We start from the raw sequence: 13,578 nt of genomic DNA, 5'->3' as shown, positions 1-13,578 counted from the left end.
AGAAATTTCTCGATTTTGAAATGCATCGCAAGCCTTGTCCATAACTTCCCTATCGTAATTAGTGCCAAGCATGTACAATTGTAAGACGTGACTTGAGCATCAAGTTACATTTTCGAGCAATGATATTTCAACTTGAGAATGTGCATCACAATTACAAGCAGTGAATTTATAAAAGGAACTGCAAGCAGATCAGAATGGCATGTGGAGATAACGTCTAATGCAGTTGAACAACTTAATTGCAATTATCTGGAGAAAGGCTTCTGCCATTCAGACAAGCTGAGTTCCGTGGACATCAAAACGAGTATATAATTCACAGATTCAGTTTAATCTTGAATTGAATTGCAGGCTCGTTGGGCCGTGTCAAATGGGGGCAATCGTAGCACTGCTTCCTCTGTCTCGATCGGGTCTGATCTTAATATCTACAAAGGAGAAACGGACAAAACCCAAAATAAGAAAGATCAAATTACTTACTCGATAAGTAGACAGTCTAAAGGCCTTCATACACTATCGAACATTTTTACTAGCCTTTGAAACCATTTTTCACTTGTAATCGAACTGGGAGAGAGAGTGAGAGTACCGGGTCCTGGAGGATGGGTTTTGTGTCGTCCTTAACCGGTCGAAAAGGAGGCTTCTGGAGATTCTGTCTCTTTGGTTCGCTTTGTCCCTTTGTGCTGTTGCTGCTGTGCTTCAATGGCATCTCTGAAGATTTCATGACTTCTCTTCAAGTTTCACGAATCCCAGGTTAGCTTTCGTCGACTTAAAACTTCAGGAGAGCAGTCCTTGGAGGGTCCAAAGGTCAGGTCTGACTTCTGAGCTGCGCACGCAATGTGAAGATGATACGCAGTGTTAGCGAGACAGCGCAGTCGATAGTCGAGACCGTAACGAATTATCATCATCCTGAGCGCGCCCAGACACACATATTCATGATCATTCGAGGTCACAGGGCATTCAACTAAGGCGCACGTGGCAGATCAATTTCCATGGCTTTTGAGGGATTAGCAATCATTTCCACGAGAAACATGAGACATTCGATTCTAATGGAGAAAGGCTCCAATTTTCAGCATAAATAAGAGCACATCCGGCAGAAGACGAGCACAACTCGAACTATCAGCAGTACTCCATTCTCTGGTTCCCGAAATCAGGAGAATGCTATGAACTCCACGATCAATAGGGAGAAAAAAAAAACGGCTGGCTACACTACAATATAAGCAAACATTGCAGTCCCCATCAATCAATCTTCTTAAGTTTGTGCAATGTGCTGAGACAATTCGATTGAACTAAAGCATCAACAAGCAAACCTAGTTCACAAAGAGAGTGAGTTTAAAATGCCGGAGCCAATCCGACACACTTCCGACCTCATCAGAATAGCGGAGAGTCAACTAACCAAATTCCGGGCAAAAATTTCATCCGTCAAATGTCTAAAGGCGAGAACTTTCCGCCGAAATTAGAGCTGAAATGGTAAAATCGAAATCCGGGCAGCCAGGCAAAGCAAACGATCGAGAAAGAACGAAAGCCCGTGAATTTTTTTTATTTTTTCGAGACAAAGAGGTTGCCTATTTTACCTGCGACGGATGGAAGAGAATCGCTGTTTGTTCAAAGCTCCACAGAGGAAACGCAAGAAAGGTTGTAGCGGAAGCAGAGCTCGCAAGCGGGAAAAGGGACAGCTTACTGCAGTCCCATTGGACTTGGTTGGAGATACGACATGTTTCGAGTGAGTTTCAAATTTGAACGCACTCCTTATGCCGAATGTCTTCCGACATTGATGCTATGTTTAGTTTTAAAATAGAATATTAAGAACAGGTTTTGATTTTAAAAAAAAGTGATATAAATAATTATATATGAAGTTCATTCTTTGATTGGAGTCCATCATTTAATTTTATAAAAGTCATTTTATTTTATTATTATTATGGGTAAAATTAAATTTAAGTGTGATTTTAAAATTATACTTTGAAACCAAACAAATCGGAGTCTCGTATTTTTTGTTTCGGGGTCAATTGCAATTGGGCTTTTCTTATTTTTCGATTTTAACCGCCTCTCCCCATCAGCTATACTTTCCTTTTAATGAAGATTTCCCACTTGAATGATTCACGCCTAAGTTCTATGTTTCGGTCTTAATAATCTGTCTCGATTTTATAATCTCGGGCCAACATTGGAGTCAATCAACTTTCGTCTAACATTACGGGGACACCAAGTAGCACAATGAGATTCAATAGCTATAACAAAAGATACATTGCCTAGACTACTACTGGTCCGAGATCCGTAGCATCAATGGGGATAGTTTTCCTTTTGTCCTTGACCAATTTGCATGGAATCCCTGATAAAGACGATCAAGCAACTCGTTGCAGCTCCGTCTTATGCACCTCAGAATCCTGGCGTCCACTTTCCTGATTTGAAAACTTGATAGAAGCTCGAGGTTTTCGAGATGACAAAGAACACTGCAAATGGATCGGAACTATTAGTCAGGCCATGAAAATACAAGAGATCATGAGGATAACAACAAAAGCTTCCAGTGTAATAAAGAAGTGAATGAATGTAGGAATCAACCCTACCAGGGATTCCGGGGATAATCATATTAGGCTCCTTGAGAACATCATGGAGTGTTCTTCTTTCGTTCACTTCCATCCACTTGGATGAACCATCTCCTGCGAGAGAACCCACGTAAAAGATTTACGATAAGGATTGAACAATGAGATTGAACGAGAACTTCTTGATGAGAAGAACGAGAACGAGAAAGATGAATTGAGCAACCTAAAAGAGATGATGATCTACCTGTAGAGAAATTTTGATTAGAAGTAGCAGCTGCTGAATCTTCATCGCATTCAAGATCCACATTAGCAGCTGCAGTTCCTTCCAAGAAATACTTTAAAATTCTCGACCTTGACGTGGGGACTGCAGAACCGACCTGTCGAACCAAAAGCCCTGTGATTGTGGACTGTTGCATGAACCAATGTACTCGAGGAAAAGTAGAAGCATACCTCATAGTACAACTCAATAGCATCGCGAGTGTAATTATTATTTGTATCCCAAGGCAAAGGCTCTGAAAAGACGTTTGCAAGATTAAGGAGACACAAAGTAGAGAATGTCCATACACATCCTGCATTATGCTGAATACAGATTTAAAGTAGAAAAAGAAAACAAGGAAAATGGATATTGTATCAAGGTGAGCTGAAAACATGTCTGTCTCGCAGAAATCCTCAATGAAGTCGCTCGACATAACCTCTGCATACAAGAGGAGGACGGGCCAATGAAGGATATTGTTCTTGTCCAAGATGGGCTTTTTCAGACCCGTGAGTTCCTGATACATTGCCTTCCCGATCTTCAATTTCCGGTCCTCAATTGCTGAAAGGAGGCCCTGGGAGGTTTGAATAGCAGATGAAAACTAGAAAGCACCTAAGCGACAAAAATAAAATCTGTTGACTAAAATTCCACTAGTTCCTTCAGATATCGAACCTTAGCAGCAGCAACAGCATCTGAAACTTCAGCTTCACGCTTTCGACACTCCATAATCTGAGAATCAATCTTCTGATTAAGCCTTTTCAGTTCCTCATTACCTGGGTCCTTCTCAAGTCCAGTCTCGCAGTATGTCTTGGCTTCTTCTAACAGATTCAGTGATAGACATGCTTTGACTGCTCGATAATATGCCTAGTAATCTCAAGGCAAACATCAGTTTCTTAACATATTTAACAATTATATGTTCGAAATTTTTTACTTTAGGTAGTGTGACAATTGACAGAAGATTGAAACATTGTTGGGTGAGACTACATCACGTATGCATAATCTAGTGTTCCACCTTACTGGTTAGATAGCATTGAGATCTCTGTCCGAGTAATAAGTGTCACTCAATGATAGATCTCGGTGTGGTCTAACAGCTGGAACACCAGATTATGTATACAGTCCACTATTCAATACCCTCTACCAACTCCAGGTGACTACCTTGACGTTTGTAGGACACAGCTTGATTGCCTCCTCGGAATCCGAAAGAGCGCGCCTATAGTTTCCAAGCAGCAGATTGACATGCGCTCTATTTGCGTAAAGAGTCGAGTTATCCGAGTCACTAGGAACTTTCTGGTTAATCGCCCTTGTGTAGCAATCTACAGCATCTTTATAATGCCTTTTCCCCTTCTTGACATACTCGTTGCCTTTCTCCTACGGAAGCCGATACCATTCGTCAGTTTCTCAAAACCCATGATAGCAACAACTCCATAAGTAGACATTGAGTGAAGCATGGATGTACAGCAATCTGGTTTCAAGACAATGACTGACTCTACGTGATGCCATTATGCAATGAAAGCGCAAACTTGTAAACGAGCCACGGCAGCAAGTTTTTTGATTAGACGAAGTTGGGCATGCAAGTATCGACTCAATGAGCATATCATCATAAGCAACCTGTAATTATCGATTTCTCATCCTGCGATCTTCAGCGCTGCCAAGCTAGACACGCAAGCTCTTCATTTCGGGCACATGTACGAAAGAGCAGTGAGCTCTTCTGCCATGATTACTAAGCAACAAGACATGTGCACCGCAGGGGTAACTTAATGGGAAGAATCAAGAGGGAACGGAAAAGGAAGGCCAGGAGTGGGAGTGGGTTTACTTTACTATTACCTTGAGCTCGATAGCAGCAGACTCTTTGAGGGCAGCGATGGCATCAAGGTCCACCATTTCGCTCTCAGTCTTGGGCTCCGCACCCGCCTCCATCCACAGAGCCATTCTGCAGCTCTGCTCCGATTGCTCCCACCACACAGATGCAGGGAATTTTCCCAAAAGATTGATCCTTTCGGTGAATACAATCGACCCTTTTCGCTTTCGGCTCCACTTCTGGGGGAAGAACACATCAAATAGCAGTCATTAAAGTCTCCTTACCAGAGAGTAATTTGCTTCATACTTACTGAATAAGAACATAGTGCGAGGCACATTCACAAACACCCGTGAATCGTACGAAACATCGAAAATTCCGTCATCCTTCGAAGACACGACCGCCTACCTTTGGCCAGGCGACTTCTTCTTCTTCTTTCTCCTTCCGTCTGTGCCTCTGGAATGTACTACCGGCGGCGGGAATGCGATGCTACTGCTCCCTCCTCCCGCTCTGGCCAGACCAATAAACGACCCGCTCTGGACCAGGCAAGGTTCGGTTTGAATCGGTTTCAGGACTTCCAGATCAGACCGAAAATGGATTTTTCCTAGAGGGGCGTTTAGTTCGGGATAAAGTGAGGATTTTATATTGTAAAGTTCGAACCGTAGAGGTCGTAAAAATCAGCCATTGTAATTATTCGCTCGCTCGGGTTATAATTATAATCGTGATCGGTAAAAACTTTACATCCAAAACATGTGAAATTATTAAATTACAACAAAGATTATGATCGTGAGACCCACTATCAACTTCGTAAAAGTAAATTATATATTATATTATCATTAATATTCTCCGTTTAATTTACCAAACACAACACTCTCACATTTTAATTTTAACCAAAAAAAATCCATAAATAAACTTTATTTCCAATCTTCACATTCCTTCTAATCTAACATTACTCGAATCAAACGCTCCTGAAGGGCTATTCGATTCGACGTGATATTAGGGTTTTCAAATATGAGCTTTCTGTCGTGCTTTTCAAATACTACAGGCGGCGGGAGTCTCACGGCAACCCAAGTCAGCCCAATTGGCATGACCGGGGGCACAGTCCGGTTCGATTGGTTTCAGGACAGCCGGAAGCATCAAAACCGAACCGATCATCGGAAATCCGGCCAGACACCATATTTAGCTGCTGCATAGCAATCAAGTATAGGATATATGGATCCCCGTAGACGAAGGTTGGGCCATTGAAAGTCTATATATAGATGGAGCTTCTTTTTTTTTTTTTAATTTCTGAGGTCATCAAGATGGATATCGGCAGAGCTGTTCACCTCTCAATGAATCATATCCTTTGGTGGTGATGAGCAGATGTTTTCGTGAAACTGCTCCGACCGACGAAGAGTGAGCCGGGAAACTGAGGCCATATTGTCATGGTACGGGCCTCCCCGCAAGTCCGGCCTGTGAGTCTTTGGGCCGGGCTTACGATAAGCAAAGAATTTTCGCCTCTTATCGGAAAATAAATGAAATAAGTAAATAAATTAACAAATGAATGAATGAACCAAAACGAGAGCGTGGGGACCCAACTCGACTTCGGATGGACTACCCCCGACACAAGTCTCCCTACGTGAATATCACTTCGACAATGATACATAGTATACTATAAATGTGGTGGCCCCAGAACCTAACATTGAGGGCGAAAATTCCACTTTCGGTCCCTCTTCTTTCACTTTTGCGGCACTCTAGTCCCTCAGCAGAAATACTTTGGACCTGACCTTCCGAAACACTGTCCTGTTTATGAATCTGGACATGATTGAAAAACCGTCATTCACATTCACCGTAATAATATGTCCTGTTGTTCGAGGTGTCATTGCAGCCGAATTATCATTGATCGGGCGAGGTTTCCAACTAGTCATATGCACGTAAAGATCGTTGATATGCGACCGAAAATAAGGGCTTTAATGAGATACATGTGAAATTTGGTAACATATACTACTTATTCAATATTAACAGAATTCCCATGCTGTGGATCTGTGAATCATGCCGGAGGAAACGGACAAGAAGACAGATGTGAACTTAAACCCCATTGATAAGCACCTTCTAAAGTCAATATCGTATTTAATCTTCTTATATTATGGTCGTTTATATTATATCTCCATAAAAAAATAAATATAATTTTTACCAAACACTGACCTTGCATTTGATTTCGAATTGGATGATAATCCAACTCAACTTGATTTTGTGCAATGATTGCAAGTGTTGACAAATATATTGATGTGTGATAATATATATATATGTGTGTGTATGTATATATAGATGTGAGAGTAGATGGAAAATTTTCTATTAAAAATTTGTTATATATATGTGAAAATAGATGAAATTTTTATTATAAAAAATTAATTATAAAAATGGTTAGATAAAAATATGTGAGAGAATTTATTGTTAAATTAGAGAAAAATGTACCAAGAGTAATAATTGTGTTATTGAATTTGTGAAGAATAAAGTTGAGTTGAATTGAGTATGATATTTTACCAAAAAACCTAACGAGTTGCGTTTGGTTTTCGAGTTGGATAATTAATTACTTATTTTGGTTTTTGGGGCTTGTATATATTAATATTAATGATACCAACCGCGGGTCGTTTGTTTGGCAAATAGAAATGACATGTTTAATCCAATATTCAGAAATTTATTACAATATCCAAGACCCAATGTGATAAATTCATAAATTTCAAGCAACTATTGAAGGAATGAATTTTAATTAAAAGCATGATCTATAGTGATAAAGATCTAATACAATTAGCATATATATTTATTTATAAATAGTTTATTTCTAATATTGTGGTACATATTAAAACTTGTATAATATTAGAGTACACCGAAACTGTATTCAAAGCTAAATATGCAAGAAAAGAAAAAAGAAAAAGTTCTTTGGATTTCTCTTGTATTTATTCGTCTCTTTTTCTTTTTATCTTCCTCAGTTTTTCGTTCATTCGTTAGTGTCTTTTAAAGCGCTCATTCTAATTTATTTCTTAAAAAGAATACACTTGAATATATTTCTTAAATTTGATATTTTGATACTTTATTTTAGACTCCCGTCATTTAGAGCATGTGATTTATCATGTGTATAATATGTACTTGATTTGAAAAAATTAGATGTTCGCATGGATTTGATTACCAATGATCATATATCTATTTTGATTTATATTAAAATATAAAAGGGATTTACTCAGTCTATATCATAAATTAATTATAATTGATTCTTGTTATATGAAAGGTACATTCTTTTTTTTTATGCATACCATATTATAATAGATGCACTTTCAATATATTAAGATTTGACAAAATAAGAACCGATTTATATATACACACACACTACTTTGAGGTTGTTTCACGAATTTTTTCTTGGAAGGATCTAAAATCGCAAAGGAATAATTAGAAAGTATGACAAACATAAGTTGATTCAAGTGAATTCAACACTTATTTCTTGTAAGAGGAATTCATGTTTTATGTATGGAGAAATTTCACGATTGTGAGAGTTGTACTACTTAATGGGCCAGCACAACTTGTTGGATTAATCGAATTACATTGAAGTTCTGGATATCATGCTCCAAAACTCAAAAAGAAATAGAAAATGTAAATAGACAAAAAAAAAACTTTTTTAATAGATAAAAGTAAAAAAAAATTGAAGCAAATTCGAGTCTTGTGTGTAGATAAAATTAAAATTCGGGAGAGTTTTGCCATTTAGTAGGCCTAGCACGTGCTGGATTACTTAGAACTCATTGGATTTTCGGATTTCATGCTCTAGAACCTGAAAAGAAATAGAAAACGCAAATAGACGAATAATACTATCTTAATAGATAAAAATAAAAAAAAATGCGACGAATTCAAGTATTGCGTGAGGAAATAATTAGAGTGCGTTTGGATTGAGAGTTGAGTTGAGTTGAGTTTTAGTTTTAATTGGTTTGTAATGATTATATTGTTGAATTATGAAAAAAAAAATGTGAAAAAAGTAATAAATAATTGAGATAAAATAATGATTAAGTAGATTGTGTTGTTGAATTGTGAAAAAGTAATGAATAATTGAGAGAATTTAATATTAAAATTGAATTGAATGATTAAAATATTTAAAAATAAAAAGAAGTAATGATATGTTGAATTGAAGATAAGTAAAGTTGAGTTGAGTTAAATTAAATCATAAAACAAACACACCCATAATGATTGAGAGAGTTTTGTCATTTAGTAAGCCTAACACAGTTGAATTACTCGGAATTCTTTGGATTTTTGTACAAATAGGAAGAAATATAGCACATGTAAAAATACATAAATAAATATAAAAACCAGTTCCACTCGCCCTCTAGGGGGGATGGACCTGCTTTAATTGTTTTATAAATGTTGTGCACAGAACATCGAAGTGCTCCGCATGATATGGATCCTGCTCTCCATTTGGCACCTATGGATTCGCCCAATGACCCATGTCTCGACAGGCGGCCCTCGTTTTGGCATTTCACATTATTCTTCTAATCTCTCTCATTCTTTTATTTTCCTCGGACTTTTTCAAAGGAACATAAATTTTAATTGCCAGCTTCACATAATTTTATTGCAATTTGTGCCGACTTCTCATGCATAACATTCTTTTTCTTTCTTGGCAGTGAATAAATAGTGACAATGCACGTTGTTTTTAAAACGTATATCCCATGTTGTGGTGCACAAAACGGGGACAAGTCCAATCGATGAATGTAACCCCTGACCTACAGTCGAACTTATGATGCTCCGGCTGTAGGTCCAAAAACCGTCGGTAATAGGAAATTTAATTTGCTGATATAGTAATTTGAATAATCTTTGCAATAAATAGTCAGAACATTACACTAAAGACATATATGTATTTATTTATTTCTATAGATGTTTATTTATATACGGAACTCAACAATGCCAAAATAATATATATATATATATATATATTTCCCTTTCCCTGTCTACCAAACGAGCCGGCCGCATTTCTAATTGAGCTGAAATTTTATGACGTTTCTCCATATAGACGTGCAATTAATTCCCTGCCAAATGCTTCCCTTTGAATTTAATTACTTCACTAAAAATTTTAGTGTTGACTCCTTGTATTTGTAATTATTACAATAATACTAAAAATTAAAATTCTACCGTTTTTTTTGTAGGGATTAATGTGCTATATGTTGTTTCCTTTTCATGTGAGAAGGGCCAGATTTTCATTAATAACATTCCGTAGATAACAAAGTATCTTAAATATAGATGGATTTAATATAGGTGGATTTTATTTAGAATAAAATAAAGGGTTCATAATCCATCAATATATAGCATATCGTGAATATGACCAATTTATGTGCAAGCAAGCATTAGGGTGAGAACATAATATCGGCGGAAAGGAGAAATACTTCTTGGTATTAGAAGGCTAAAAAAAAATCTATCAAATATATGGTAACAAAAATAATCGTGCAATCTCAAGATTCTCACAACTAAGAGGTGTTGTTGTTAATGTCTAGGAGGAGTTGAGAGTAGACTCAGGAGGTGAGGGTATACACTCTTAACTTGCGTTTTAGCCACAGGTTCTTCGAGACAACCCAGTGAGAGGACATCAAGTTCGAAATGAAACTCAAGCTTAAACTCATTGGGACTATTATGTTTTGTTTAACAAAATCATATATATTACATGAATACGTAATTTGTATTATCGTTATAAGCAATTTATTCTTTTTTCTTCTCTTCTCCTTTTTTGCCCTCACTGGTCTCAAGGCCGCAACTCTATCCCAAGATTCCCAACTCCCAGTTCAATCCCCTTCATGCAATAGCAAGACCCTGGCCAGACAAATTGAGGCCACAAGGGCATAATGAGAAATAACGTAAATATCCAGGGACCAGAGTCGAAATAAGCCTTTCTTTCAAGGCAAAAAACTGAGCCCATGAATGCTCCTTTTTCTACGTAAATTCAGGAGGAATAGAAGGCGTCCACCGCTATATTGACCAGAAAGACGCCAGCCCAGCCATCGCCACCGCCACCGCCACCGCCACCGCCACAGCCACAGCCCGCAGCTCCGGCAGCTACGTGGCGCGAATCCATCGGCTACCGACATGAAATCGACCGCCGGTAACTGCCCTCGCTAAAGTACGCGTCCCCGTACTATAAAAATTCCGCACTTCCTCCTTCTCTCTCTCTCTCTCAGAGTTTCAGCTGATTTGCTCAAAATCATCACCCCAATCACAGCGGCCCCCCCCTCCCTCTCTCTCTCTAGCTAGCATTAGATCCCTCTGGAAGTCTTCATCGCCTTTTACTGCCGCCATTGCCCCTCTACTCGTCCGATTTGAGCTCCTGCTTTTCGAGATCGAGCAGAACAGACCCAGTGAGTTCTTGTGAACTCTAGTTCCTGTTCAGTTCATACATTTCAGCTAGTATTTCGATTTCTTGATTTGGGTTTCTCCAGTTCCGTCGATTCATGAGGTCGCAGCTTCTCAATTTCAGTATTTGATGCTGACCCAGTTCGTTTCTTGCTGCTGGGGGCTGGTTTTAGTGAAATTGGAGTCGAATCTTTTAGCTGCTTGTTGATAAGGGTCTTAGGTTTGAGTTTGATGAGATGATTGTCTGTCGGGTAGTTGTCTGATTTTGGTTGGGAGGGATTACTCGTCCTTGATGAGACGCCGATCACCGACAAGCACGCCATCTGAGCTGATGGAGAAGGGGTCGGCCAAGAACCAACACTCCCGGCTCTGTTTCTTAGCTTGTCTGTCTGCATTCTTCTGGTCCCTGTTGCTGTACTTCCATTTCGTTATTCTTGGGGGGAGCGCAGGGGACGAATCCGTCAAGTTAGGCCCTGTTTCATTTAATACCGATCCTGCTCCTTCGCGGCTGGCCGGTTCCCGGCCGTTCTTGGGGGATCCCCAGTTAGCCAATGATGCCGGTCTGCAAGATCCGCCGGTGACTAGTTCGTCTGATTTCCATACGCCTGAACTGACAGTGGATACTTCTTTGAGAGATCCTCTGAGCACACCTGACCCCCGTACAAGTGAAGCCAATGATCGTCCTGATTCATCCGAGGCACGGGAAAGTGAGGAGCCGAGCTTCCCTTTCATGAGGGCTCTTCAGACGATCGAGAACAAGAGCGATCCCTGCGGTGGAAGGTACATATATGTCCACGACCTGCCCCCGAGGTTCAATGAGGATATGCTCAAGGACTGCAAGAAACTGAGCCTCTGGACCAACATGTGCAAGTTCACGAGTAATGCTGGCATGGGCCCACCCCTTGAGAACACCGAGGGGGTCTTCTCCAACACAGGATGGTATGCCACAAACCAGTTTGCTGTGGATGTGATCTTCAACAACCGGATGAAGCAGTACGACTGCATCACACATGATTCATCTCTTGCTGCTGCTATCTTTGTCCCATTCTATGCGGGTTTTGATATTGCGAGGTATCTCTGGGGCTACAACATCTCAGTTCGAGATGCTGCATCACTAGATTTGGCTGATTGGCTCATGAAGAGGCCCGAGTGGAGCATCATGGAAGGGAAGGACCATTTCCTTGTTGCGGGTAGGATCACTTGGGATTTTAGGCGATTGACAGAGAATGAAAATGATTGGGGCAACAAGCTACTTTTTCTCCCCGCGGCGAAAAACATGTCAATGCTTGTGGTCGAGTCGAGCCCTTGGAATGCGAATGACTTTGGGATTCCATACCCCACGTATTTTCATCCCGCCAAGGACTCTGATGTGTTCCTCTGGCAAGATCGAATGAGGAAATTGGAGCGGAAATGGCTGTTTTCTTTTGCGGGAGCCCCTCGTCCTGATAATCCCAAGTCGATACGTGGCCAGATCATTGACCAGTGCAAGAGATCTGAAGGTGGCAAGCTGTTGGAATGCGATTTTGGGGAGAGCAAGTGTCATTCTCCGAGCAGCATCATGCAGATGTTTCAGAGCTCGCATTTCTGTCTTCAACCTCAGGGTGATTCATACACTCGAAGGTCTGCTTTTGACTCTATGCTTGCAGGATGTATTCCTGTGTTCTTTCACCCAGGATCAGCCTACACACAATACACTTGGCACCTTCTGAAGGACTACATGAGATATTCTGTTTTTATCCCCGAGGATGATATCAGGAAGCGTAATGTTAGCATCGAGGAAAGGCTCAAGCAGATTCCCCCGGAGCAGGTGAATAAAATGAGGGAGGAGGTTATTAATCTTATCCCGAGTCTGATATATGCTGATCCTAGATCAAAGTTGGAGACTCTCAAGGATGCCTTTGACGTAGCTGTTCAGGCGGTTATAGACAAGGTCACAAGGCTGAGGAGGAATATGGTGGAAGGACGGACAGAGTACGATAACTTCATAGAGGAGAATAGCTGGAAGTATGCTCTCTTGGAGGAAGGCCAGCGGGAGGTTGGAGCCCACGAGTGGGACCCCTTCTTTTCAAAGCCGAAGAAGGAGGGCGAGGGAGACAATGGAGGGTCTTCTGCAGAAGCCGCAAAGAATTCGTGGAAGAATGAACAGAGGGCTCAGTCATGATCCAGAAAAAATATAACTATAGTCTTCTGTGGGAGGACGGGTGAGCTGTGGCAGCCCGGGACAGGAAGATATCGACCTTGTTAGATTGCGGGCGTTAATTTTTTTTTATCTGATCAGTCGAGATTCTTGTGATGAAACCCGTGATGATGCTCTAAATATCTGGATTTAGGCCTTCAAATGTTGCATAAGTGAGGCATAGGCACATAGCTGAATTGAGTATTTCTTTCTTATACAGGGTGATTATGAATGAATATGCAAATTTTTCGTCTCTGTATCTTTCTCTATTCCGATTCATTTGATGTGTTTGAATCCATGGAATACAATTTAATGCCGCCCAGCCGAAGTTTCGGTTACTTTGATCTCCTTACTGTTCAACGACAGTGTAGTTGGAGCAATCAGTTTTGAGGTTGATGTTTTACGCTTTAAGCTCTTAGCATCAGGATATGTGTTCATTCCGCTCTTAAAATTTGTGTGCGGCAACTCGAGCTAT

General features: G+C 40.2%; 2 protein-coding genes and 1 long non-coding RNA gene across 4 annotated transcripts; 1 reads left to right on the top strand and 2 right to left on the bottom strand.

The window, feature by feature from the left end:
• Positions 1-119: 119 nt before the first annotated feature.
• On the bottom strand, positions 120-1,717 carry LOC116192181. 2 transcript variants are annotated; one of them, XR_004154019.1, is made up of 3 exons: positions 1,563-1,717; positions 578-814; positions 120-419 (listed from the first exon to the last, which is right to left on the bottom strand). It is a non-coding gene; the product is annotated as an uncharacterized LOC116192181 (long non-coding RNA). The 2 variants fall into 2 exon arrangements; XR_004154020.1 differs by having other exon boundaries at positions 578-809; positions 1,563-1,696.
• A 386-nt stretch (positions 1,718-2,103) lies between these two features.
• Positions 2,104-5,191, bottom strand: LOC116193237 (tetratricopeptide repeat protein 4 homolog). The gene is made up of 9 exons (XM_031522046.1): positions 4,982-5,191; positions 4,603-4,815; positions 3,934-4,146; positions 3,451-3,642; positions 3,152-3,352; positions 2,976-3,047; positions 2,770-2,902; positions 2,550-2,642; positions 2,104-2,435 (listed from the first exon to the last, which is right to left on the bottom strand). The coding sequence occupies exons 2-9, from the start codon at positions 4,705-4,707 to the stop codon at positions 2,362-2,364; spliced, it is 1,083 nt and encodes a 360-aa protein (XP_031377906.1). The 5' UTR covers positions 4,708-4,815; positions 4,982-5,191; the 3' UTR covers positions 2,104-2,361.
• A 5,364-nt stretch (positions 5,192-10,555) lies between these two features.
• On the top strand, positions 10,556-13,362 carry LOC116214307 (xyloglucan galactosyltransferase MUR3). The gene has a single exon (XM_031549719.1). The coding sequence runs from the start codon at positions 11,220-11,222 to the stop codon at positions 13,086-13,088; it is 1,869 nt and encodes a 622-aa protein (XP_031405579.1). The 5' UTR covers positions 10,556-11,219; the 3' UTR covers positions 13,089-13,362.
• Positions 13,363-13,578: the final 216 nt, after the last annotated feature.

This window comes from Punica granatum, chromosome 1, assembly GCF_007655135.1.
Source record: "Punica granatum isolate Tunisia-2019 chromosome 1, ASM765513v2, whole genome shotgun sequence".
In the NCBI taxonomy this organism is placed as follows: domain Eukaryota; kingdom Viridiplantae; phylum Streptophyta; class Magnoliopsida; order Myrtales; family Lythraceae; genus Punica; species Punica granatum.
The sequence above is the reverse complement of the archived record's forward strand: the minus strand, read 5'-3'. Positions and strand labels throughout refer to the sequence as shown.